Source organism: Drosophila sechellia, chromosome X, assembly GCF_004382195.2.
Source record: "Drosophila sechellia strain sech25 chromosome X, ASM438219v1, whole genome shotgun sequence".
Lineage (NCBI taxonomy): Eukaryota > Metazoa > Arthropoda > Insecta > Diptera > Drosophilidae > Drosophila > Drosophila sechellia.
The window spans coordinates 14,199,363-14,222,879 of NC_045954.1; the positions used below are offsets into that span (position 1 = coordinate 14,199,363).

Consider the following 23,517-nt stretch of genomic DNA (forward strand, 5'->3'; position numbering starts at 1 on the left):
GATTAGCCAGCAGCAGTGACAATTTGCGGGCTGGATGGGTTTTCGGTTTCTCGTTTCTGGATTCTGGATTCTGGTGGCATATATGAACATGACCAATGCAGAAGTATAAACGATGTTTGTTCCCCAAATTTGCTGACAGGACGAAAATGTTGCGGTTAATGTCTGGGCGGGGGTCCTTGAGGTAGGATTTCGTTGAGTTGACTTGGGTTCATATGTGGGCAGTAAAGATGGCAGACGGATATTAAGGATGGTTTTCGGAGCACATTTACTTGGCCCAGCACTTGCTTAGTTGCCAGGGAAACATTGTGGTTGCCTGGTGGCCAAGTGCCGAATAAAACGACAGTCTCCTCCAACCGGGATACATTCCCAGGGAAAGCTCATCAAATCGGTTTCATCTGCTTGACGATTTGATTTAGTTTTCTGGGGCGTGGCGGAATACATTAATTCTGAAGACCTCTATATTATATATAAACTCGCAAAGAATATATATTCAAACGAAATTTATATTTTAAATGACCGAATAATTTTCATCAAAAAAAATAATTTTTTTATACCAAAGCATTGAAAATAATGGTCCAATAACAGATTCCAATTTTAAAATAAATTTTTTTTGAAGATGTACTTATAAAAATGCAAAAAATTACCTAAAAATTATTTTGCTCTAGGCTCCCAAATAATGATTGGGATCATTAGCATTGGTAATAAGCTGCAAAAAAATAATATTATTCTTTTAGCTGTATGTGCATTTTTAGTCAAGTTGTAAATATAGAAGTCATCTTAGAAATCAACATTTTGGTAAAAGTCTTTTTCTCATTTTCCGCATATAAATATTCAGTTTTTGCTCCATAAAATTGAAAATAATAGTCCAAAAATGGAATGTCATACCTCGTTGAGCTCGGTATTTAATTTCTAATCTTTCTCGATTCCAACTTTAAAATTTTAATTTTTTGGCATTTTTTGAAAAATTTTATGATGTTACCCCTTATAAAAAAATGCGAAAAATTACAAAAAATTTATTTTACCGTGGGCTCCCAAAAAATCATATGGATCATTAGAATTGGTTATTATCTGTACAAAAATGTTATTCTTTTAGCTGTGTGGTCATTTTTAGCGAAGTTGTGATTAAAGACGTCATCCAAAAAATCAACTAGTTGGTAAAAGTCTTTTTCTCATTTTCCGCATAAAAATATTCTGTTTTTGCTCCATAAAATTGGAAATAATAATCCAAAAAAGGAATGTCATACCTCGTTGAGCTCGGTATATAATTTCTAATCTTTCTGGATTCCATCTTTAAAATTGTAATTTTTTGGCATTTTTTGAAAAATTTGATGATGCGAAAAATGACCAAAACATTAAATTAAAAAGTCAAAAAAAATGATATGAATCGTTAGTAGTGCTAATTAGCTGTGTAAATCAGTCATATTAAGAGCTCTAAGACAATTTTTAGCCGATTTATGATAATAGAATCCTTCGTAGTAACATATTTTTGGGCTAACGCAGGTTTTCTGAAAGTCCGTCCAAAAATAAACAGTTAACCATAAGATATATTTGTCCAAATATGAAATGCTTTTCTTTGTCGAACATATAATTTAATTCCCAATCGAACCTGAAAAATGTGGCAACAAGCGGAAAGCGGAAGGACCCTAATTATTCGCTGAGTAGGTAGTCCCAACTAGTTAGGATTCAACCCGAAAGGGATTGCGTTTTGCCTGGTAGATGTTTTCCCTCGCAAAACTCCCTTTATCCTTGTCCCAGGAGCATCGCAGTGAGCGGGAGGCTCTCCTGCTCACTTACTGTTTTACATTTGAATGGCTCGGCAGGTCTCCAATCAGTCTCGCCTGGAGGCATTCTTCTAGTTCATTTAATGCAATTTGCTGTCATCGTCACCCAATGAACTCTCCTCGCCGTTTCCCGCTCCCCAGTCGGCGATAGGATCTGTATTGTATTGTCCTCGGCTCCCAGGTATCCTGGCAAGGACATCGCACCACCCCCACTCCACCCATGAGCTGCTGTTATCTTTCGGCTGCAACAAGCCAACAAGCAACAAAGCCACCAGGAACAACAACAGATCTGCAAAGATATTTTGAATGTACAAGCATACTTTATAAGGCCACATACATATACATCGTATATACATATAAGGTGCGTTTATGTGCCTGATGTAGCAGGGACAACAAAACAAAAAGCACCTGCCCAAAAGAAGTCAGAAAAAATGAAGATAAAGAAAACGTCTTGAAATGAATTCATCCCCGGGGACTGTCGACAGCGCCAAAAATTTGTTTACAGCTTTTTCTTGGGGCCTAAAGAATAATTACATCCCTGGTCGGTTCATCTGATGACACACAAATAGCCGAATGTTAATGAAAGGCCCCCTGTTTCTATTTGGAATGCTGCGTAAATAAAGGCGCTGTGAAATAAAATATGTAAATATCATTTGCAATGTCTTTAATGTGCACAACGTTCCTAATGAGTTTTCAGACCCCCCCGCCCAGCCACCAGTAAGGCCACTCAAAGTGGCGCCCTCTTTAGGTGAAAATAAAAAAGCTAATATGGCAAATATTTGATTTCTGTTTTCCCATCTTCCATTTGCAGGTGAAAAAAATAAAATAAAATAAAGCGAGAGGAGGACGAGCGCAAGACGCAAAGGTAACTGCAGCCGGAATTAACACAAAAGGTAAATTTAGCCTCGAAACTTTCGTGGTGTGGCCACCTTGGCCATCCGACCACTTAAAGCCCCACAAAACTGTCGTGCACTTCAGCGATGCTCCAGCTAAGCCACTTATTTTAGTTGGCCAAAAGCAGGTTGGCCAGATCGAAGATGCTATACCCTTTCCCTATTCTCAATTTCGAACTTGAATAGTACGAATTCTAAGAGATAGATGGCGCTATATCTTTAGTTTCTACTAAAATTTCAATTAAGTGTTGAATATACGAATGTTCTGAATGGAACTTTTACAAAACCAATGCTCATCTCAGCTCCAAAATGCACATAATATTAAAAATCAAGAATTTTATGTGCAGCTTTAATTATAATAATACAAGCAAAGTGCATATGTATGATGAGTATTTAACCCCCACCAATTTCAAAGGGTGTGTGCCCCGAGGCTCGTATTGCTTCATGAACTACTTGCCCAATTTTCCCCCGCCGCATCCCGCCACCTTCATCCGTTTTCCTTCATCCTGGCCCACTATCTGTAGCGTCTGTCAGGGGCTGGTCGAGATTCAGACGCTTAACGAGCTGCACTTCGCGATGGGGAAAACTATTTTTCCACTCGCCGTTTGCTCTCGTCTCCATTTCGGGGTTTTTCTTCTTTTTTTTTTACTGTGCCTTTACCTTCTGTATGCTAAGTGATATTTAATGCTGTGGAAAATTGTAAGATCTCAGTACTAATATTTATTTTCATATTTTTGTGCTGAGCCAACTGAGCTGTGGATGCCGCTCTGTGCGCAATAATTTAATTTGCAATTTTCCCAATCCTGACCGAATTTTCGCACCGAATATTGCAGCAAACTCATCGAACACATATGTACATATGTATACAATACGTACGTATAAATGAAATTAGTTTTTCGGTTAGCTACCATTGTTGTGCGAGAATTCGAGTCTGTGGGCAAAACTAAATTGCGAAATGATATTACCACAATATTATTACCAGTTTTTCAATTTTTGGGAAAAGCGGTCCGGGCACGTGGAGAAGGCATAAAGTACACAAAACCGAAATGGTCAAATGATCGCGCCGCTCTCAGCTTCTGCCAAATTTAAACAAACAGGCGAACGTGTTGGATGGGGTTTTCCTCGGTTTTTCCGTGGGTTTTGCCATGGGTTTTCCGTGGGTTTACCACGAAAAACGATGGGGTTGCCCTTCGACCGGCGAACGAAGGAGGCGTGGCTGGTTGGACAAACGGAGATGGCTAATGGCTAATGACCCGTGGAAACGTGCCTGACTGCGATGATTTGATTTCTCGGGGCCGGGTCCCAGAATTTCCCAGCCTTTCCCAGGCATTTGCTGATGAAATGAGCAAACACTTTTATGAACAGAAGCCGTTGGTCGATAGCCGAATCCGTTTTCATTTCTATTTCAATCTGGGACTAAAGGGCTACGTCGTTGGGAGCGTTTATAAATCAGATTGCATTTTCAACAAGTCGCGCCCAAATCCAAAAAAAAAAAAATCCAATTTGGCCACCACAAAATATTTCCATTGAGCTAAAGTTTCCAGCTCCTTTGCATGTTCATTAAGGCTGCCCGTTGCAAAATTGCAAGGTGCATGATGCATTTTATATTTTGCAAATGCATTACGTATACGCCGTGTATTCGCGATGCAATCACGCCGAAAATTCGATTCCATATATTACACAAGCACACCTACACGCGATGTGTGCGTGTGTGTAAGAGTGTTTGTATTTTGTGTGCTCATATTATTTGTGTGTGTGTGTGTGTGCTCGAGGGGGCGGTGGGCGTGGCTCTGCTGCGAGGATAGTTAAAATGCTTTTGATTGTTTGCCCCTGCCAGTTATTTATATTTGTATTGACTGCATTTTTTGGTTTATGTTGCAGAAGCTTGGCAGTGGGTGGTTTTTCGAGTGGGTGGTGGTGCATAGCCGCTGGGCCAAAATCGCCATAGAGGGGGGTGAGGGGTTTGTTGGGTGGTGCTTTCACTGGGCCATGCCACTCTATATTTCTGTGGGCATTGCGGCAGCTCAATTTCGTTAGCCGAGCTCGCTATAAAAATGTTTCATACTCACAGCTTTCACTGCTGATTCTTCTTTGGCTGGAATACATATACGTGTGTATGTGTATGTACGTATATATATATGTACACATATACATACATGTATTTGGTAGGCAAAAAATTTTGCAAATGCCAATTTTTGTTGCCGTTTGTGTTGGCGTGCATTGTGCATTTGTGTTTCTGTTGCATTTCTCATGCTCCCTTTTTTTGTTGGCCAGTTTATAACATTTTGCATTGCTGCTGTTGTTCGGGCTTTTGGCAAATTGGTTTACAGGCCGAAAAAGAGGGACTAAAACAACAAAAATAGCAACTACTACTAGTATCCTTAGGCTAGAAAACTGCGTCGAACACGCAGTTGTTATTGTTGTGATTGCTGGCAAAATATTTATTCTCCCCCTTTTTTTTTTGCATCTGTTATAGCATATTGTGATTCACCATCACTCTAGGACATCCCGCCCCATCTATACATTTTCCCCCTTTTTCCAGCACATTTTCCCGCTTTCCATCCCATTTTCCTAGCTTCGAATCATTGTTAACCATACGATTTTCGCACTTCCTACTTACAAAACGAAACACATGTCCTGAACGGATATGAGATAACAAAACAAAAAAAAAATATATATAATAACAAATTTGTAAATTCCCTGGGAAATTAATTGTGCGATTAAATTGCGGCGTTCCGCAGAGTAATATCGTAATTCCAAACTGAGCTGAACTGAAAGACAAATGAAATAAAAGCTTATAGTAATTTTAAATATATTTAAAATTTTTTTTTATATACAGTTATTTACTTGACATGAGAGCTATATTTGATAAGTATGTGGTTTTTATTTTAAATGGCTAGTTGCTAGACATTGACAAACAAAACCCCGAAGGAATATAATTTCGTTTTTACGCCACACTACAAAAGTGGGAAAAGTTTTCTGTTGGGGAAAGGGAACTGTGTATTTTACCGAGATATTTTCAAGTGAAAATTCTTAAAATTCCAGAATTACTTGCTCTGTGTGAGCGCTGTGGGAAAAGAAAGCCGCAGAATAAATAAACAGACCGCCGAGAACAATTGGAGACGGGGAAAATTGGGAACCGCAACGAATTGGAAAAAGTCAAAAGCGAGAGATGTAAATGTCTATAGATACATATACATCTATATATATCTGTATGTGGAAAATATATATGTTAGTGCATGTGGGACTGTGGGTGTGTGGGAAAGCTTCCAAATGACAAACATTTCAATTAAATTCCAATTTGAATAAATTCCTAGCAACCAAAACAAACTCCATCTTCCTTCTGCCTTCGTAGCTGAAAATGGCAAAATAAAATAAAATGAAATGAAATGAGAAAAAAGAGCGAATGAAACGTAACAAGCAGAAAATTACATCAGCGAAAGTCGAACGAAAATGCCAAAAACAGCAGAAGGACAGCCAGGGGACCAAGATTCAGGGATCCTGGCATTCCGGGTTGCTCAAGGACCCCAGCCAAGTACGAAAAACAGAGAAACGCACCAGCATCAGAAACTAATTAAGAGAATTGCAATTGACAATGGTAAGGGTTGGACAGGGGGCAAAGTCGGGTGGCAGTCGGATAATGAGCTGTGGATTCGACTTGAGTTACTGCATCTGCACCCGCGGAGCAAAATCAGCGCTTAAGGAAATGAAAATCTGTTAATTTTGCCATTACTTCAAGATCGACTGCGAAATGCTCCTTTATGGCATTATAATTGAATTTTTAAGAAAAAAATTAGGAATTATCAATATAATACGAGGTCTATTCAATAATACTTAACCATTGTAGATGCCCAAGGAATCAGAGATTAAGAGCTTAGAGATCCCACATAGCTTATGTTCTCCACTTACCAGGCATAAATACTACAGAAGCAAAAGCCACTGGGAAGGAACAGAGATGGCGATAGCAAGAGAGAAGGATATATAGAAATGTATATATATATATATATATATATATATATATATATATATATAGACGAACAGTCAGAGATAGAGGCCTTCTATCGACCTCAATTCACGGGCTCTGGCTTCAAATGAAATTGTAATTTTATACAAATCGCAGTGGCAATCGCCAGGCGAAAAAGGGCAAGACGAGAAGCCGACGGGCGGAAAACTAGCGGAAAAGTGGATGGGGCGGGTAAATGGGGGAGTGGCACCGCTACCATACGTGCCTTGGCTTCATAGAACATGGCACTGATGGTCTTACCTCCACCTTTCTCCAGTTCTCCAGTTCTCTAGTTCTCCATCTCGGCTTTCGACTTTCTCCTGTTCTCCCCATTGGAACGTGACAAACGAAATCTCCTATTTCCTATTTCTACCTTTAGGTCTGGCGGCTCTGCTCCTCCTGCAACACCTTTCTCCGCTTTCTCTGATGACCGCAATTTGTAGTCATTGAGTGTGCCAAGGAGCAGGCGACCCGGAGAGCCAGATTTCTCACACAGCCAGAAATGAGAAATATCCTTGGGCGAGCTAGTGGGGGGCGAAGGACACGAAAACGAGCCACTTGTGTTGTTCACTTAAATAGTTGCAAGTTAATTAAGTTAAAATATGGCCAGGCACTGCCAAAAGGACGAGATCGAGCCGAATGGAGGATGGCACCAAGTGAAGAGTGTCTATTAAACGAAAGTGCACAACTCGAAAAACAAACTCGGCAACGGGGCGTATGTGTGTCGTCCTTGCCGGTCGACTAATAGCCATGCTGTCCTTAAGCTGTGTGCGTGTGTGTGTTTGCTCTGCATTAGACAAATCAGAAGGCGTCAACTAAAGATGATTGAAATGGAAACTAAGAAACAGAACAAAAGAACTCAAGATGGAGAGCGAGTTCATGGAGCAAAGGCCAAACTTTTTGCACTGAACTATATGCTCAAGTTGAATCAAAAGTAATCAACTTATTAAGGACCTTAGAAGATTTCAATGGTGCTGTAAAACTTTTACGTTTTCACATCAATTGCAAAAAGATAGCTTATTTATTTTCATAGAAGTATAAGAGAAATAGTTGACATGACCATGTAAAGTGAACTATTAAATCTGCATAAAAATATTTATTATTTGTAAAATGCCCAATATTTGTACTTTGATGTTTGATAAGTTTCCCTAAGAAGCTTAAAGGCGCTTGTCACTTTTATGGAAATACAAAATTCTTCTAAATTCCGTGGCATAAGCAATTTTCAGAGGACTTTTAGCAAAAAGTTAGTTAAAGCTCATTAAATGGTTATAAAACGTATTGAAAATGTAGAGAAAACTTGTTTCTACAAATTCATGAGAATTTTTGGCATTTTTAAACTGTTTAATGATTAAAAAACACAAAATTTGTTTATGAATTCAATTAAAATAAATGCAGTCAGGCAATCTCAAATGGCTTTTTGCTATTTTTATTTATTAAATAGTATGCTCAAAACAAATAGTTTTTAGTGAATTATAACAATTAAAATTGGAAAAGGTGGATAGTTTTAAAAGGGGGAGCAAAGGACGAACTTGCTCGCACCTTCAGTTTCCATGCCATAATTATTGAACTGAACTGAAACTTTCACCTGGCTGATGGCCGTAATGAGACACTCAGTGCCACGCCCCGTGGCTGTTTTCTAATTAGTTTTTAATACATTTTCTATTCATTACATACATTTTCCCATAGATTTTCCCCACACACAAAGCACTGAGTGATACACGAGCTCACATGCGATACAAGCCGCTTACAGGGGATCAAAGCTACTCAATGACTAATTAGCATATGGAGGAAGCTCCACCTGCTGCGGCATATCAATATCTATATAGAATCTATCTATATATATCAATAGAAATAATGAATGTGTATTTTAATATTTTATGGAGACCTTGCCAATAAACACTAATTGCCAAAGCTGATCTGGTCATTCCACTACCCAGATTCCATTTTTCCATCTCAGACAAGTTTTTGCCTGCTGCGCCAGAATAAGAAAACCAAAAGCGGTAGCTATATATCTATTTGTGTTTTATTTTCGCCACCGCTGCCTTTTCGAAACTGATAAAAACAACGTTTGCCATTTCGACAGCCGTTTGATGGTTTTCTTGCCCCGCAGTTCTGCTGTGGTTAGCACTTTTCCAGCAGCTCCCTTCAATTCTAGTTTAGTTGTTGTTTTGAGCCGCCATTGCGTGACAGCCGTTTGTCTCATCCCACCTCCTGCCACGCCCCCATCCACAGAGCCACACGACCACGAAATCTTCAGACACTGAGTGCCTGAATGACAGACGGCAAGGACAGAGCGACAGACTGGCTGACTGACTGACTGACTGACAGCGAAATCATTGAAATGTCACTTGTGCTGTCACTTTCGCTGGGTTTCCTTGCGGTGGTGCGATGCGGGTGGTGCTGTGGTGCGGGTGGTGCTACACGCTGGAAAATGTGTATTTCTTTGCAATGAGGGCTGTCCTGACCTTCCGAGAAAAAGAAACTATATTTTTTTACTGCGCAATACTGAGCTGTAAACAAAATTCCGTACAAAAAAAAAAGAAAGAACTATTGATTTAGATGATGTCCTGTCGCTCCTTAAATTGTTCTGATAAATATTACTCTATATTTATTTATAGCAAATTTTATATTAAAAATAAATAATCTCCTATTGCGTCACATTACTAAACAAGTAACATAAATAGGCTGTAATGTTTTTCTAATGAAAATCCTCTTTTTTCGACTTTATTTCGTTATGTGCCACGTATTGGATTTCAATGCCGAAAAAGATTTCCCCCGCCCAGTCACTTAATGTCAGTTAATTGAGCTGCCTGCCACGGCATAAAATCGCAACACCCCCTTTTTGCTTTTTGCATAGGATTAAAATATCCTTTGGCAGTATGCCACCAAATGCGGCGGCAACCAAAAGAAAATTAAAATCGAATTCGGTGGGTGGATGTGCAAAATGTGAATGCATGCGAAAATAGAATACATTCGCGGCGGGGCTGGCTGGTTGGCTGGCTGAAAATGCAGTTTTTTAATTGAAATTGCACTCATCATCATCTATCATATTTTCAGTACTCGCCGGCGTTATTTTTGGAGACTTAATTTAATTGCCAGCCCGCAGGCAGGCGTTCTACATTTAAATTCGCATGTGAGCATGCATTCAGCTCGGGAATTGTCACCTGAATGTGGAAAATACATGCACGTAGATTAGTTGCTAACCTTTTGGGGAAAAGTGGGAAAAATGTATGGGCGGTGAGTAGGGTTGAGTGGGTGGGGCTTGAGTTTAAGTGAGTGATAAGTCCAGCACTCGGACAACTGAATCCCCCGCATCTGTATTGTGAATGCATATGCATGCTCCATCTATTGCTGCTCGTGCATATTCACAACCTCGAATCTCGAGTGCGGATACTTTATTTGCTGTTTTATTACGCACCTGTTTCGGTTCCCTTTTGGCCAGCATCGATACTAAAAGCATATTCCGTTGCCCCTAAAAGCATGCTGCATAATTTTAAGCTCCTGTGCTGGCGCCATGCAAATGCATTACGTGCCCTCGGTAAAGGTGTGTGTGTGTGTGTGTGTGTGTGGGAGGACGTGTCTAGGTATAGAAAATATTGCCTGTCAAACATATCTTTGGCTTAATTCATGCGTGGCCACCCCGAAAATACCAAGCCCAGAATCCCGATTCCCGATTCCTGAGTCCTGAGTCCTGAATCCAGGATCCAACTCAATCTCGCGGCATATGCGGGCGTGCGTGCCAGGATGGTAAGGCAAAAATCGACAAGCCCGCACACACATCCATAAGCCATTTGACGTGGCACGTGAGTCAGCTTATGAAAATCAAATTTCTATACAGAAACAAACTGGAATCTGAGATATATACATAAATGTTTGCAGCCACGACTCCGCAATGCCCTCCAATGATGGATATTCCTTTCGCAGAAGCGAAAGAAAGGAAAAAAAACGAGAATGGAAAGTAATGTCACAGGTATTCGCATTAAACGGATGTGAAAATTTCCATCATTTTTAGGACACACATATCAGGAAGTAAACGGGGTGCAGAGCAAACATTTTATCCTGGTAATTTATTTGAAATTTCAAAGAAATATACCGAAGTTGAAGTTTTATAAAAGTAATATATACACTTGGTATCATTGGTATCTGAATTACTAAGAAACTACTTTTAAGCATATATTTACAATTTATTTATTGCATTATTTATTGATACTAACTAAGCACTAGTTTTTCTCTGTGTACGATAAGCCCGCGTTGTTTTCTGTGCGGCTGGCTTTCCTAAAGAGTTTTCCCAATAGATCGTGTTTGAGATTTGTATTTATTATTCCACTTTGTGCGGGTTAAATCAAATTTGCATATAAGACGCCGGCTTCAGGATTCGCCGAACACTTTCCACCTCCCAATTCCACTGCCACTGCCACACATTCACATTCACTTCCCGACCGCAAGAGGTGGCAAAACATGATGAAAGACTAAGAGCCGGCGCGTATTATAATCAATGGCTAAAGGATGGGCTGGGATGTAAGGATGTTGGTAAGTGCGAGTGTGTGTGTGTGTGAGTTCTGAATAGAGGTTTTCACTTCAAATTGGTTTGGTTTAGTTTGCTGAATGGATTTCGGTTAGAGAGCCAAGTGCTGTGCTTGCGGTGCCGAAGAAAATGTTTCTGTTTCGAGCGGCGCAATCCTTTGTGCGTGTGTTTTAATCATTTCACGTGGCAGGCTCAAGGACACTCTGCATGTGTATTTACCCGTGTGTGTGTGTGTGGGTACCAGTTGGCCAGGAAACGGAGCCTCTTTTTTACGCCTCCCAATCAGTTGTTAGTCAATCAGAGACGGAGGCGCCTAAGAGCCGGCAACAGTTTTCACCGTGTTTGACTGAACTTAAATCAAGTCTTCGTCCGGAGTTGCCGGACAAAGTTTTCCACTCCCCTTTAGTTGTTATGGCCCGTAACTAATATAAACATGCATGCCAGGGGGCAGGAACTCCTAGTCCTAGTCCTGCCACCCCCCTTCCCCACCGCACGGCAGGATCCACTCCCTGCTTCCATTCTTCCTTCCTGCGTGTGTGTCTAAGTTATTGAAGTTGATTGTGGCTGCTGTCCTTGTTTGACTGCCTGCAGCGAACCAATGGGGGATGTGGATGTGGATACATGGATGTAGATGTGGCTCCAGATGCGCTGGGGTGCTGGTACTGCTACTGGGAGCTCGGAGTAGACCACAGAATGCGTGCACGTTATGTTTACTGATTGAAGTTCAAGCGTTGGCCAAATTAAATACAGCAAAATAACCCAAGCTAGATAGAAATGAGTGGCATAAGGAAAATTCAAAGACAAAAACCCAAAAACAAAACCAAAAGCAAAAATGTTCGGGCAATGGAGGAAAAAAACGACTCCTGAGCGAAAAACCAAAACCGGAAAGTTGCTGGGGGCAACTGAAAAATTCTGTGAAATTATAGAATAAATTTACATGGTATTTTCATATGGAATTTAATTATTTCATTGCCAAAACTTATGTTTTCATTATTCAAGAAAGCCTGCTGGCTTTTGGAAACAATTATTTTATAATATTTTAACAAGATGGTTGTGGTTTGCAGTTGAAAAACTATTCCGGAAGTTGAGTACTTAAATTCAGAATTTTGTATTAAACTATCTTTACAGGTTTCTCATGATTAATGAGTCTTTACTCTTGTTAGGGTGTCTAAATCTCTTTTATTGAAGTTTTAATTAAACTTTAGATATTGCAGTTAAGTAACGTGATAAAGGGAAAGGATTTTTGGGAGAAGCCAACCAAAATTGTAACCAACACATGAACAGCAGGGGGAAAAAATAATGCAGAAATGTGTAACAAAGCGTTGCTACTTCATTAAAAGCGTTTGATGTGCGCCCGTGTGCGTGAGTATCTGTGTGTCTGTGTGAGTGAGCTGGGGCTACGAATATGTCACGTATTTGTTTTGCAGTTGCTTAAAATTGTGCCATCTCGGTTGTTCTTCTTCGACTTCATCATCAACTGGTAACTCTTCGCATTGTTCCCCGCTTTTCTTCGTATTTAATGAAAATTGCTCAGCTGCAGCAAAAAAAAACTGCTCGTTTTTTGTGTTTTCTTCACTCGTTTTGCTATGGTCCTTGCTCTTCATCGCCTCCTTTGTTGCCATTCGCTTTACGCATATTAAAACGTAGGATGCAAATGTCCTTTCTATTTCCCAAATTTTTTCTACATCAATTCTCAATGAAAAGAAAAGGGTTCAGACTGGGAGGAAAGGTGTTAGAATATAACCTTTTATATAATTAATTACTTAAACTTAGACCAACCAAATATTTAGTTTATTGAGACTGCAGTTTAAAAATTAAATTGTTTAGATATTTTTTATTAGTACGATCCATTCTGATTGTTTATTCTTGCTATAAGCGAGCAACCCGATTGTTTATGATTCTGTTAATACATTCACAGCGCCTTGGGATATTTTTATGGGAATTGAATCTGCAATCCGAGCGAGCTGCTTTCCTGGAATTCGGAGTGGGGGAAAATGTGGAAATGGAAATGGAATTGGAAAGTGGGGGTGGGTGGCTGGGCAGTGGATTTCTGAACGTGCGTTCCACTTACGCAGCGACGGTAACGGTAACGACAGCGATGCTGGCGACGCTTTTAGCAGTCGCATTATGCATGCAGCAATGCCACGCGCGTGTATGTTCGTCCGTCTGTGGCAGAGTCCTGTTCGCCGAGTGTGTGTGTGTGTATATGTGAGGGGTGAGTGTGTGAGTGTGTGTGTGGGTTGGCTTCAGCAAAAAGTCCAAAGTAGGGCATGGCACTTAATTGAAAAACTTTTATGCGGTCGACAACGCAGCGAGAGAAACGAACTCTGGGGTGAGGAAACGAACAAGGAGATGTGGCAGAAAAGGCGGACAAACGGACAGCACCTTTCCTGTAGACCCCCTCAAGCCTCCAGTCCAACCCCAACCCCAACCTCTCAAAATCCCAACCTACACAGCTGTCCCATCTCTTCCAACGGCAATAAAAAATAGTTTATTGTGGCACACAAAAGGCTTTGTGTCCTTGTCTTATATTCTTCTCGCTTGCCTGACTATTTTGATTTTTCCCCACATTAAGCCCGGTTCCATCATTTGCAAAAATGCCACTTTATATGCCAGGGTACACGTGTGTATGTGTGTGTGTGTGTGAATAAATATGTGCGAGTAATTTGCATATGCACACAAAGAGATAGATGGGCGATATGCGAATGGGATAGGATATACTATAGATGTACGAGTCTTTCAGACTTTGGGGAGGCGGTAGGAGGTATTGTCTAAGACAATATGAGCTGGGCCTTATCTTTCCTACCGGCCACGTCGCATTGATTCTGAGTAATTCAGCAAAATGTATTTAGCCGGAAAATTGGCAGCTCATAATCACTAGCCAAATAATCCCTACGGGAAATAAGACACCATTGTCATCGATACTGCTTTAATGGAGAATATTCCAGGAAATGGTTAAGGATTTTCAAATACCAATGAATAATTATAATTAATTGAAAGTGCTTCTAGTGGAAGTTAAATTAATGTCTTTACCTTTGATATTCACATTTTCGCTTAACTGTTTATTAGCAAGAGGTGCGTTTACTCAATTATGAAAATTGCGCATACGCAGCGTGGACGTGAACTGCATTTCCAATTTCCCACGTTTAGAGTTGAAACGTGTTATTTTTCCGTTCATTTATATTTGCATATAAGCATCTGGATGAATAACTGCAAGAGAGTTTGTGGAAAAGATGTAAATGATTTTCAAATTATGGTTTATTTTATCTTCCTACATATATATATATTGAATCGCTTCAATAGAATTGTAAAGCTTGTTGCATCATGCAATTGAATATGAAATCAGGTGACCCAGGACATTACATCTACAATTTGGTGCATTCGCCACTTAATTCATATGATTATACATTAGTACGTTGCCATACTATGCCAAATAACCATTTTTGGTAGTCTTCTAGGTCCATCATTAGGAGCCAGTCTTTTCGTTTCTCGATTTCTGCTGGCTTCGCATTTCTTTGAAGTCGAATTGGAAGCCATCGGGCTTAACATTTTAATTGGATATGCATTACACGACGCAAGGGTCTCTCTGCGGAATCGGCTGAGGAAGGAGTGCTGGTTAGGAGTCGGCTAAACGGTCTATTTATCAATGGGCCATGAAAGAGCCAGCCATCTCGCTTTGACCCCCTGGATGTCTGGCCCGATGTTATGCTCCTTAACCAGCTCCCTTTTCCCTGTTAGCCAGTTGTCCATCCATCCAGCATTTGTGTGCTGCGAACACAATGATGAGGCAGCTGCTGACGTCCTCGTCATCCGCATCCTAGTCATCGCCATACTCCCATCCTCATTGTAGCTGCCTTTGAAATTTTCCAGGCGCGCACCAAATGAAAATCCAATGACACGCAGTCACACACATACACGCACACTCTGGCACACTGACACACACACACAAATGCAGAGAGTGCAATTTTCTGCCAACTTGGCCGCACATTTGTGGAGAATTGTTGGGGAAAGAACATGGAGAAAAGCGCAAAATCATTACGATTTGAATGCCATAAAATGCGTTTTCTCGTTTCGAAAGTGGGGGTGAGGGGGTGATTGTGGGTGGTTTTTGGATCAACCTAACAAAAAAATAGAGAGGGGACTCGGGTTTGGGTATTGTGTGCTTAACCGCAAAGTGAGCAGGAAAATGTCTTTTTTAGTCGACAGCTAAACACTATTCAGTCTGCCACTCCCACTCGCAATTGCACTCCCTTCTATTTTGTCGCTCCCCTGACATAATAAACTGAACTGTCGTAGACATGCCACGCCCCCAGCTCCGCCACCGCCCCCTGAACGCCGTGAACGCTTTTCCATTTTCCTCGCACATGCAATTGGCAGAAGAAAACTCAACACACAAAAGGCGTCGCGTGTACTTGGTTTCTCTATTATTTTTTTTCCCCACTTTTTGTTTTTTTTTTTTTTTTGTATATTTGTCCCGGTCAACAGTAGGTAAAAACAAAAGGCGAAGAATAAGAAAGTTGCTTGCATTACATTTACCGCACCATCCCCGAAAACACCTGGGTTTTCAACGTGATTTCGCCTTCAGTTGGCCAAGCGAGCTCCCCGAGCAACAGAAACAATCAAATTCAGCTTAACGACAAGCACTTGACTTACATACCCCTCGATGCAGACAACTGTAAAAGGATACTAGATAGTAACAAGGACTACAATTAAATGGGACATAAGGATTTACTTGAAGTTACTTGTGGCTGCAGACATAAGTAACTTCCAAGCAAAGCCCATCTTATGCTCAATATTGTGTTGAAAAAATGCAATTTTTGTTTAAGTATGGTATGTCAGCCAATATCGTATTTAAAATATTTAATTGACTGTATGCCTTATGTAGCATGGATCAAGACACTTTCTGCCGGAATAGCGATCTGTATTCCCTTGCCAAGGCATCGCAAAGTGCCAGCAAGGAGATAATAAAGCTCTTATCCTTCTTGAGGCAATGAGCATACTGCCATCCTTAAACTCAACGCTTTCGCTGCAATGCTGCCATATCCAGAGTTTTTATTTTGCTCAGCTTTTTCTGGCTGTAACCCACTTTACAACTTCCTCGAGCACCGGGGCATCCTTTCACATCCTTGTCCCCGCCATTTAACCCACTACCCCCCCCTCGAATAATCATAAACTAACGGCGCCTCAAAGTATGCAATGCATGTGCAAAACTATGCTAGCGGGCAAAAGTGTCTGTGTGTGTGTGCGCGTGGGTTTTTGTGACCTGCAGAAGGGCGAATTAAATTGCATTTTGTATTGATTTCAATTAAGTTTTGTTCACTTATCCGGCCGTGGAAATGGGGAAAACTTTTCCTCTATCTGGCCATGAGTGTGTGAGTGCTAGCAGTTTTCCCGGGAACTCGAGTGGCGTGTTACGTATACGCCTCGTTGCGCTCCAATTGGCTGGGGCTCTCCTGATTGATTGTCTAATTGTATCGCCGGCAAAAGTGCAACCATCGACTCGTGGAGTTGGCGATCTTTCATCTCCATCTGATTTGGAGAGTCCCCCACCCCTTCTGATGGCCTCGTAATCTAATAAAAATGTGATTTTAATGTTTTCTTAATATCATACACACAAACGCCGAGATATCAGCGGAATATGAGTGGGGAAAAGAATTTAAGGAGGGCCACAAAAATGTAACTCGATATTTATAGCCCACAATTTTCTCGAAAGACGCGTGGGTGTGGCGCTTGTGTAATCCTTTTGGCAAAAGGGGGGAATTAATACTTAGCCAGAAGCTATTTTTGCGCGCGCACATGTCGCAAAGCATTAAAATGTCAAATTTGGCTTGTAAAATTCACCCTGCTATTTCGAATTTTATTTGCCATTTGCCAGCGAGAGGAATTTAATTAATGCCTCTAATCGTAATGAAAAGTAATGCGCCCACACACAAAATTAAAAGCCAATTAGGCGGTGACGAGAGCCCCAAGTATGATGCCCCTTTTTCCCATAACTCACGCGGTTGCCCCACCCGCGTGGAATGCAACCGCTCCTGGCGGACTGAAATGGGCGCCCATAAATGCCAATCATTGCAGTCCGGCCAAAGGGCTCCGGCTCCAGTTCTGGCTCCAGGCGCTTTCTTCTCGTCCTTCGCTGCTTTGGACTTGAGAAAAAAAAGAAAATACGGCAAAAAGGCAAAAGCGGGCAAAAATAACAATTCAGCTTTTAATTTCATTGCTTTGAGCACTCTCCTGGGATTCGCATGATAAATGGCGCCGGCCAAAGCCAAGCCCCGTGGAAAAGTGGTGGTGCAGGACGAAGGGGGCTCCGGTACAGTCAGCCAGGCAGCCAAGTTCATTCACACGAACTGTGTAAATACAAAGAGTGGCGAGTATGTGCACTGAGCGAAAATGCGAGTAGCGAGTAGTTTTAACTAATATGGATCTCATTTTATGAGCTATTTTTATGAATGAATTGTGAATTAAAATGAATAAATAACCAAAGGGCTTAGAACATGTATTAATATATATTCCCTTCACTTCTGATAACAATTGAATTTATTAATTAAAAAAGGTGTCTAAAACTATGTAGCAATCTAAAGTTAATGATAAATGTCAGTTAAATGTATTGCAAATAAATTCCTTTCCCATTAATACTTTTACATTTTTTAATGAGCTGAAAAAAGTGTTTTATGGACATTAATATAACTAAAATGCTAATTGAAATTTACATAATAATTGAAGCGACTTTATTTCAATTTTTCCGAGTGAGGCGATAACAAAGTACAATTATTTGGCGTGCGGCGAGGAATGCCATCGGCCCACGGTAATCCCTCAAAATGTATATATTTCGACCAATTCCACGAATGGCTAACCCTAACCCCTAATCGAACTTTCAAATTCGTGGCCAACTTTTCTCACTCGCAAATAAAGAAAAAAAATATTACGGAGAAGGTATGGAAAAAACGAGGAGCAAAGCAAAGCATTTCGCCTGATATTGTTTTAATGAAATTCGAATTTACTCCCACACCTTCAAGTGGCAGCCATTTTGTATTTGCCTCAACATTTTAATCTAATTTCAATGTTCTCGCCCCAAAAAAGTGAGGGGTCACAAAGGGAAAACATTGAAAAGTTTTACTCCACCAACAAAAAAAAAATATATATGTATATATAAGAAAAGAGGAATTCACGCAGTGCAGAGTCGATTCGCGTGAAAAATCCTGTGGTCAGTCGTTTGGGGATGACCATCCCTATATATGTACGTACATATTCCCCTGTTCTTCAGCTCCTTTCACCCACTTTCACCCCGTCCCCCCGCCCGATTTCTATTCGCCTGTCAAAGCGGTAAAGTTAACGCCAATTGGCAAACGCTCTCAATTAACTTTGATTAAATGGAAGCAATCCGCGTTCCCCAACCTTTTTCTTTCGCCTTTATCTTTTGCATGCGAAATTGTATTAACATAACTCTGACAAGGGGTTCTGCGCCCTTGGATCGCCCATAAATACAGCTTAGTCAGAAATGTCCGAAGGGAAAACGATGAAAAGCTCCGCTACTCAATGCCAATCTCGTGATGACTTATGACCACTTCTTTGTAATTTCTTACGAACTCAAACACTGTGTTCGCCATGCCAATTAAATTATAGAATAATATGGTGGCTCAAGTCTTGGTGTTCTCCAAGTGGCTATCAAAGTGCCAAGAAGTCAGGTAAAAAGAGAGTGTAACAATCATTAATATTGTCGGTCCAATCAGCTGGGGAACTCCAAAACGATCGAGGTACAAAGGGCGTACAAATTCTTGAGTGGCCAAGCAGGAAAATCCTCTGAATTTGGATTTACATTTGGATTGGGACAGATGGTTCCCTGTGGAAATTGGACCTACATGGCTACTGACTAATTGTCGTAAGCTGCAAAGAAATTCAGACCCAGCTGTTTATTAGGATTCAAGGTTAACGCTACTTAATTATTGCCTCACCAATGTTCAGAAATACGTCTCGATGGATGATTACCCTAATTCGTGACAAAGAGCTTCGATTTGTAGAACTTTCTGCCAATATTTTTGTTTACTAAACTTTGTTCATCTGCGTCGAAGTGTTTGGCGATAGCTTCTCAGCCGTCCAGGACCTCCTGAAGTGCAGGATTAAAACAATCCTCCAATTCAAAAACTTTTCTAATTTGCGTTCAATGAATTGCGTATGAATGAATAGACAAGGACATGCGAAATGTTAATATTGGGTAATTAGCACCACCAGTTGTATCCAAAACGATGCAATTTAAATTATATCTTAAATGGATGGATATTTGGATGTACGATCTGCTGCTTGTTGAGATCGTGCCTGGCGATGCTCTGCGCTTTGATTTGACCCCAATTGTTTGCCTTTGACAGGACTCGCTCGGCTCCACCGTTTTGGTCCTTGACTGTGCTGGTTGGTGGCCCTTTTGGTTCGTGAACCCTTTTGCATTTTCATTTCGCAGCTTGCCCTTTTGCGCCTAATTAAGATGACCAACGATGCAGGCAGCCAGGACACGCCGGGACCTGCAGCTCCACAGCTGCATCCTTTGAGCCAACACAACTGCACAGTGACTTCCCAGCTGCAGCGACTGACCCGGCTTATTATCTCATCTAATTTACGGGGCTTCCCCCTCTCGACCGCTCGACAGTCGACCGACCGGCTAAATGAAATCAAGCCGTGTAATGAGCAAAAAACTTTCTAAAATGTGCCAATGCTCCCCGAGCAAGATGGAGTTCATAATTTTTAGTTAACGAAAGCACCAAAATTCCCCTGCTGCTCCAGCTTCGCTGCACTTACAAAAAACGGAGTGATATAATACCAAACTATATTTTCATTACATTATTACCATTTATTACATTTGAATTATAACTATAGAATAGCAATAATGATTGCGTAAAGTATTTCCGGACTAATATTCATGAACTAATCGTTCGTAATATATTTTAATGAAGATTAAAGTTCTTAGTTTGGAATCATTACTTTTTTTTTAGAAGCTTGACTATTTTTCATCAACTGCATGTACTATATTTTAATAAAAACAATTGCGCGCATTGCGCTTCCATTTGTGAAGTGGGCAAAATTATTCAGGGAGCTGCGACAGAATCGCAAAAATTTTAATTGTCGCATGCCCTTGTTGTTGCTGCTGTTGTTGTTGTTGTCGACACATCCTTTGCATCCACACACACACATACAGAGCCCGGAGCTGCAGGATATCTGCGCTGCCGTGTGTCCTGGGCGATGTTAATGTGCCCATTGTGCTGGTTAACAAAACCAATTTGCCTTAGTGGATTTTTATGTTGCGCTTCGGTTTTGCAGTTCCTGGGCAACAACACTTTTGTCTGCGGTTTTCCGGTTTTGTTTGTTTGCTTGTTCGTCCATTTGTCAGTTTGTTTGTTTGCCAACTGCAGGATATTGCTGTTTTTGCTGTCTCAACTGGTTATGAACTTTCGGCCGTTGGTGTAGTTCATGATTTGCTTTTAATTGCACTCCGCCGCTGGGCTCATTTGTCCAAAATGCCAAGAAATGGGTTCGTTGGTCGTCTAATTTGGTTGTAAGAATACGAAATGTCATGCTGAAATCTAATTGGCAATGTTTGTTTTAAATTTAAAGCTTAGCTTAAATAGGAAGAATATTATCACTTGATCCTACCAATATGAATAGTTGCTTGTACATGTATTTAATATATATTTCTTCCATTTCCAGCTACCATAAACCGAATTACGTTCCTCACAAACAGACTTGGCCATACATAAGGTGAGCAAACACCACGATGTCGACACATTGGATCATTTTTCTGGGCATTTCGTGTCTGCTGGCAGGTGAGTTCGAGTATTTCTATTTCCCAACGCCCATTTGTAGGCTCTTGAATATATGTATATTGAGATGGTAATTCTTGGCCCAGGGCAATGAGCAAAAGGACACCTGTTTCATTGGCGGGGGGTAAGGGGTTTTTGGTAGTGCGTTTTCGAGCCGCAGACGGCAGATGCCACGCCCCCTCCTTCGAACGGAAAATCTCGTTTGCATGCGCGGCACGTAAAAACAATTTCGTTTGGCTCGGGCATCCGCGACTGCAGCTTCATCAGCAGCATCCCGTGCAGAAATTGTTTTAAATCATCAACTCCGCCATCTATTTTATAAACTGAAATTTAAAATAACAAGCTGTAAGCGTGCTTTGATTATTGTGGGCGTGGCACGAAGCAGGAATCGCAGCAGGACTCCAAATAGAAATGGAGATAAAATAAAGGCAGCAGCATTTCAGCGCATCGCAAATTGCAAATTGAGCAGAAAAGCATTCAGCTGACGACATTTGCAGGAGAAGAAGGGGATTCGGATTGCCAACAGGCCATATTCCCGGTTTTTTGTGCAAGTATTCAGAATGCTCGTTAAAATTTGAGTAGTTCGATTGCGATTGATTGCACTTATATTAGAATTACATCCCAGTTATCCTGCCTAGTTCTTTGTTAACTTAAATCTAAATAAGATTTTTGTAACAGGTGAAAATACGATACATTTGACTCTCTAGTATTTTTAATTTTCGAGGTAGCCAGCACCTTCGCCTTGATGAAATTAATGTTCGAGTTGGAGGAAGGCAATCAATAAAATGTCAACGAAGAAGAAATTGTTGGTCTGATTAAAGTCAGACTTAGCTGGATGTTCGTGCCTTTCCACTTCCGTGTCGAGTTAATTTGGTTCTTTTTGGGGAATTCTAGCCATGCCATCTGCTTTCCCCCCTTTTGAAAAAAGATCAAAGGTCGTACTTTTTTGTAAGGCAAATACTAGGAACCTAATGACAACCGCTAAATGAAAAGTAATCAATAATTTTGTGAGGCACTTCGGAAGGACACAAAAGCCGTAACCTAATGTAATCGTAGTGGTTGCATGGCAAACGTAAATTGAATACCAATTAAAGTTCGTTCGTGAGGTCTCCACTCTTTCAGATTAAACGAATTGGGTCATCGCTTTGGTGACCCCGTTAATAAAAAGCAGGAATATCGTGCATTTCATAAAATAAGTCCAAGTCAACAGGTAGATCATGTCGAAAATTATAGCTAAATGAAATTATAGTGGAACAAACGGAAACTATCTGAAAGTTGTTTCATTTTATTGTTTTTGTGTAACTTTTGTCAAAGAAATAAAACTTCTGCGCTACTTTCATTTGAAAAGCATTTACTTATTATTAGCAGCACAAAATAATAAGCTTTTAGTTATAAGTACATGGGTACTAGAAAGCAAAGTAAACATTTCGTAAATGAAATAAAACTGATGCCATTAAAGTGGCAATAAAATGTTTATACCAACCTGGTGACGCTAATGCAGTTTAAAGCTCCAACAAATAGCTCTTAACTGAGACCATCATAAATTGCCAGTGATTTCCAAGTGTCGTAAGTCCTCGAATGCCAGCAAGAAGTCCCAGAAGTTCGAGTATTTTCCCCTCTCCACCAACCACCAACTAGGCCGCTCATCATAACCCTTGTCGGAATCTGGAGGAGACTCCTCGCGTGACATAAATCAGGGCAGGACCTCCGCCATTCCCACCTCCGCAGCGCAATCCTATCAACATTACAATCTCATCTCTCCGCACTGGCCACCGCAAGTTAAATAGTTTCGAGAACGGCCATTATATGGGATATATGGGTGAAATATGAAAAATGCCATCAAAACGACGCGAAATGAACTCCCACTCGACTGACTGACTAACCGAATGACTAACTAACTGACTGACTGACTGGCTGGCTGACTGACTGACTGACTGAATGAATGACTTACTGACTCTTCGAATGAGTGACTTGGTGGAACTGAAAAGACGTCGGGCCATTTATAACCGGGCTCGGTTTGGTCTTGGTTTAGATGGTGGGGTTCCGTGGGCCATGGGCCATGTTCCTCTGATGCGATAAGAATAATTGGAATGTCAGTTTAGATGCGCGCACGTAAAATGCGAACGCAAAGCGACACATACACATCCATTGCCGCCCCTTTCACGCAGCGTGGGGCGTGGCAAGCTGCACATGTTGCTGAAGACACTCGAAGAAAAATGTCTCATCTACTAATTTTTTTACAAGTGCCATAAATATAGTTTCTTCATTACATGGTGTAGTATTAAATCAGAAAATGTTTATAAGCTTATAAAATTACTAAATATAAGGTAATAAATATAAAATTTAGTTCTATAAATTAGTTTAGCTTTTTTGTATGCTTATACGTATTTTTGAGTGTAAGTGCAGCAAATATAGCACAATAGTTGCAGCAACATCGCTGATTTTGCTGTTGCTGCTGTTGCTGTTGCTGCTGCTGATGTTGCTTCTGTGTCTGTCGTCGTCGTCGCCG

General features: G+C 40.7%; 1 protein-coding gene across 5 annotated transcripts in view; it reads left to right on the top strand.

Annotated features, from left to right (window-relative positions):
• LOC6618538 (zwei Ig domain protein zig-8) overlaps nt 1-23,517 on the top strand; it is a 134,741-nt gene that overhangs the window by 65,934 nt on the left and 45,290 nt on the right. For 4 of the 5 annotated variants that reach the window (XR_004362500.1, XM_032725392.1, XM_032725391.1 and 1 more), the window contains 2 exons: nt 2,593-2,674; nt 20,896-21,011. Coding sequence is in view for 4 of the 5 variants with exons in the window: in XM_032725392.1 (XP_032581283.1) it covers nt 20,963-21,011 (49 nt within the window). In the remaining variant the exon portion in view is untranslated. The remainder of the gene's footprint in view (nt 1-2,592; nt 2,675-20,895; nt 21,012-23,517) is intronic. The other variant, XM_032725394.1, reaches the window with a different exon arrangement.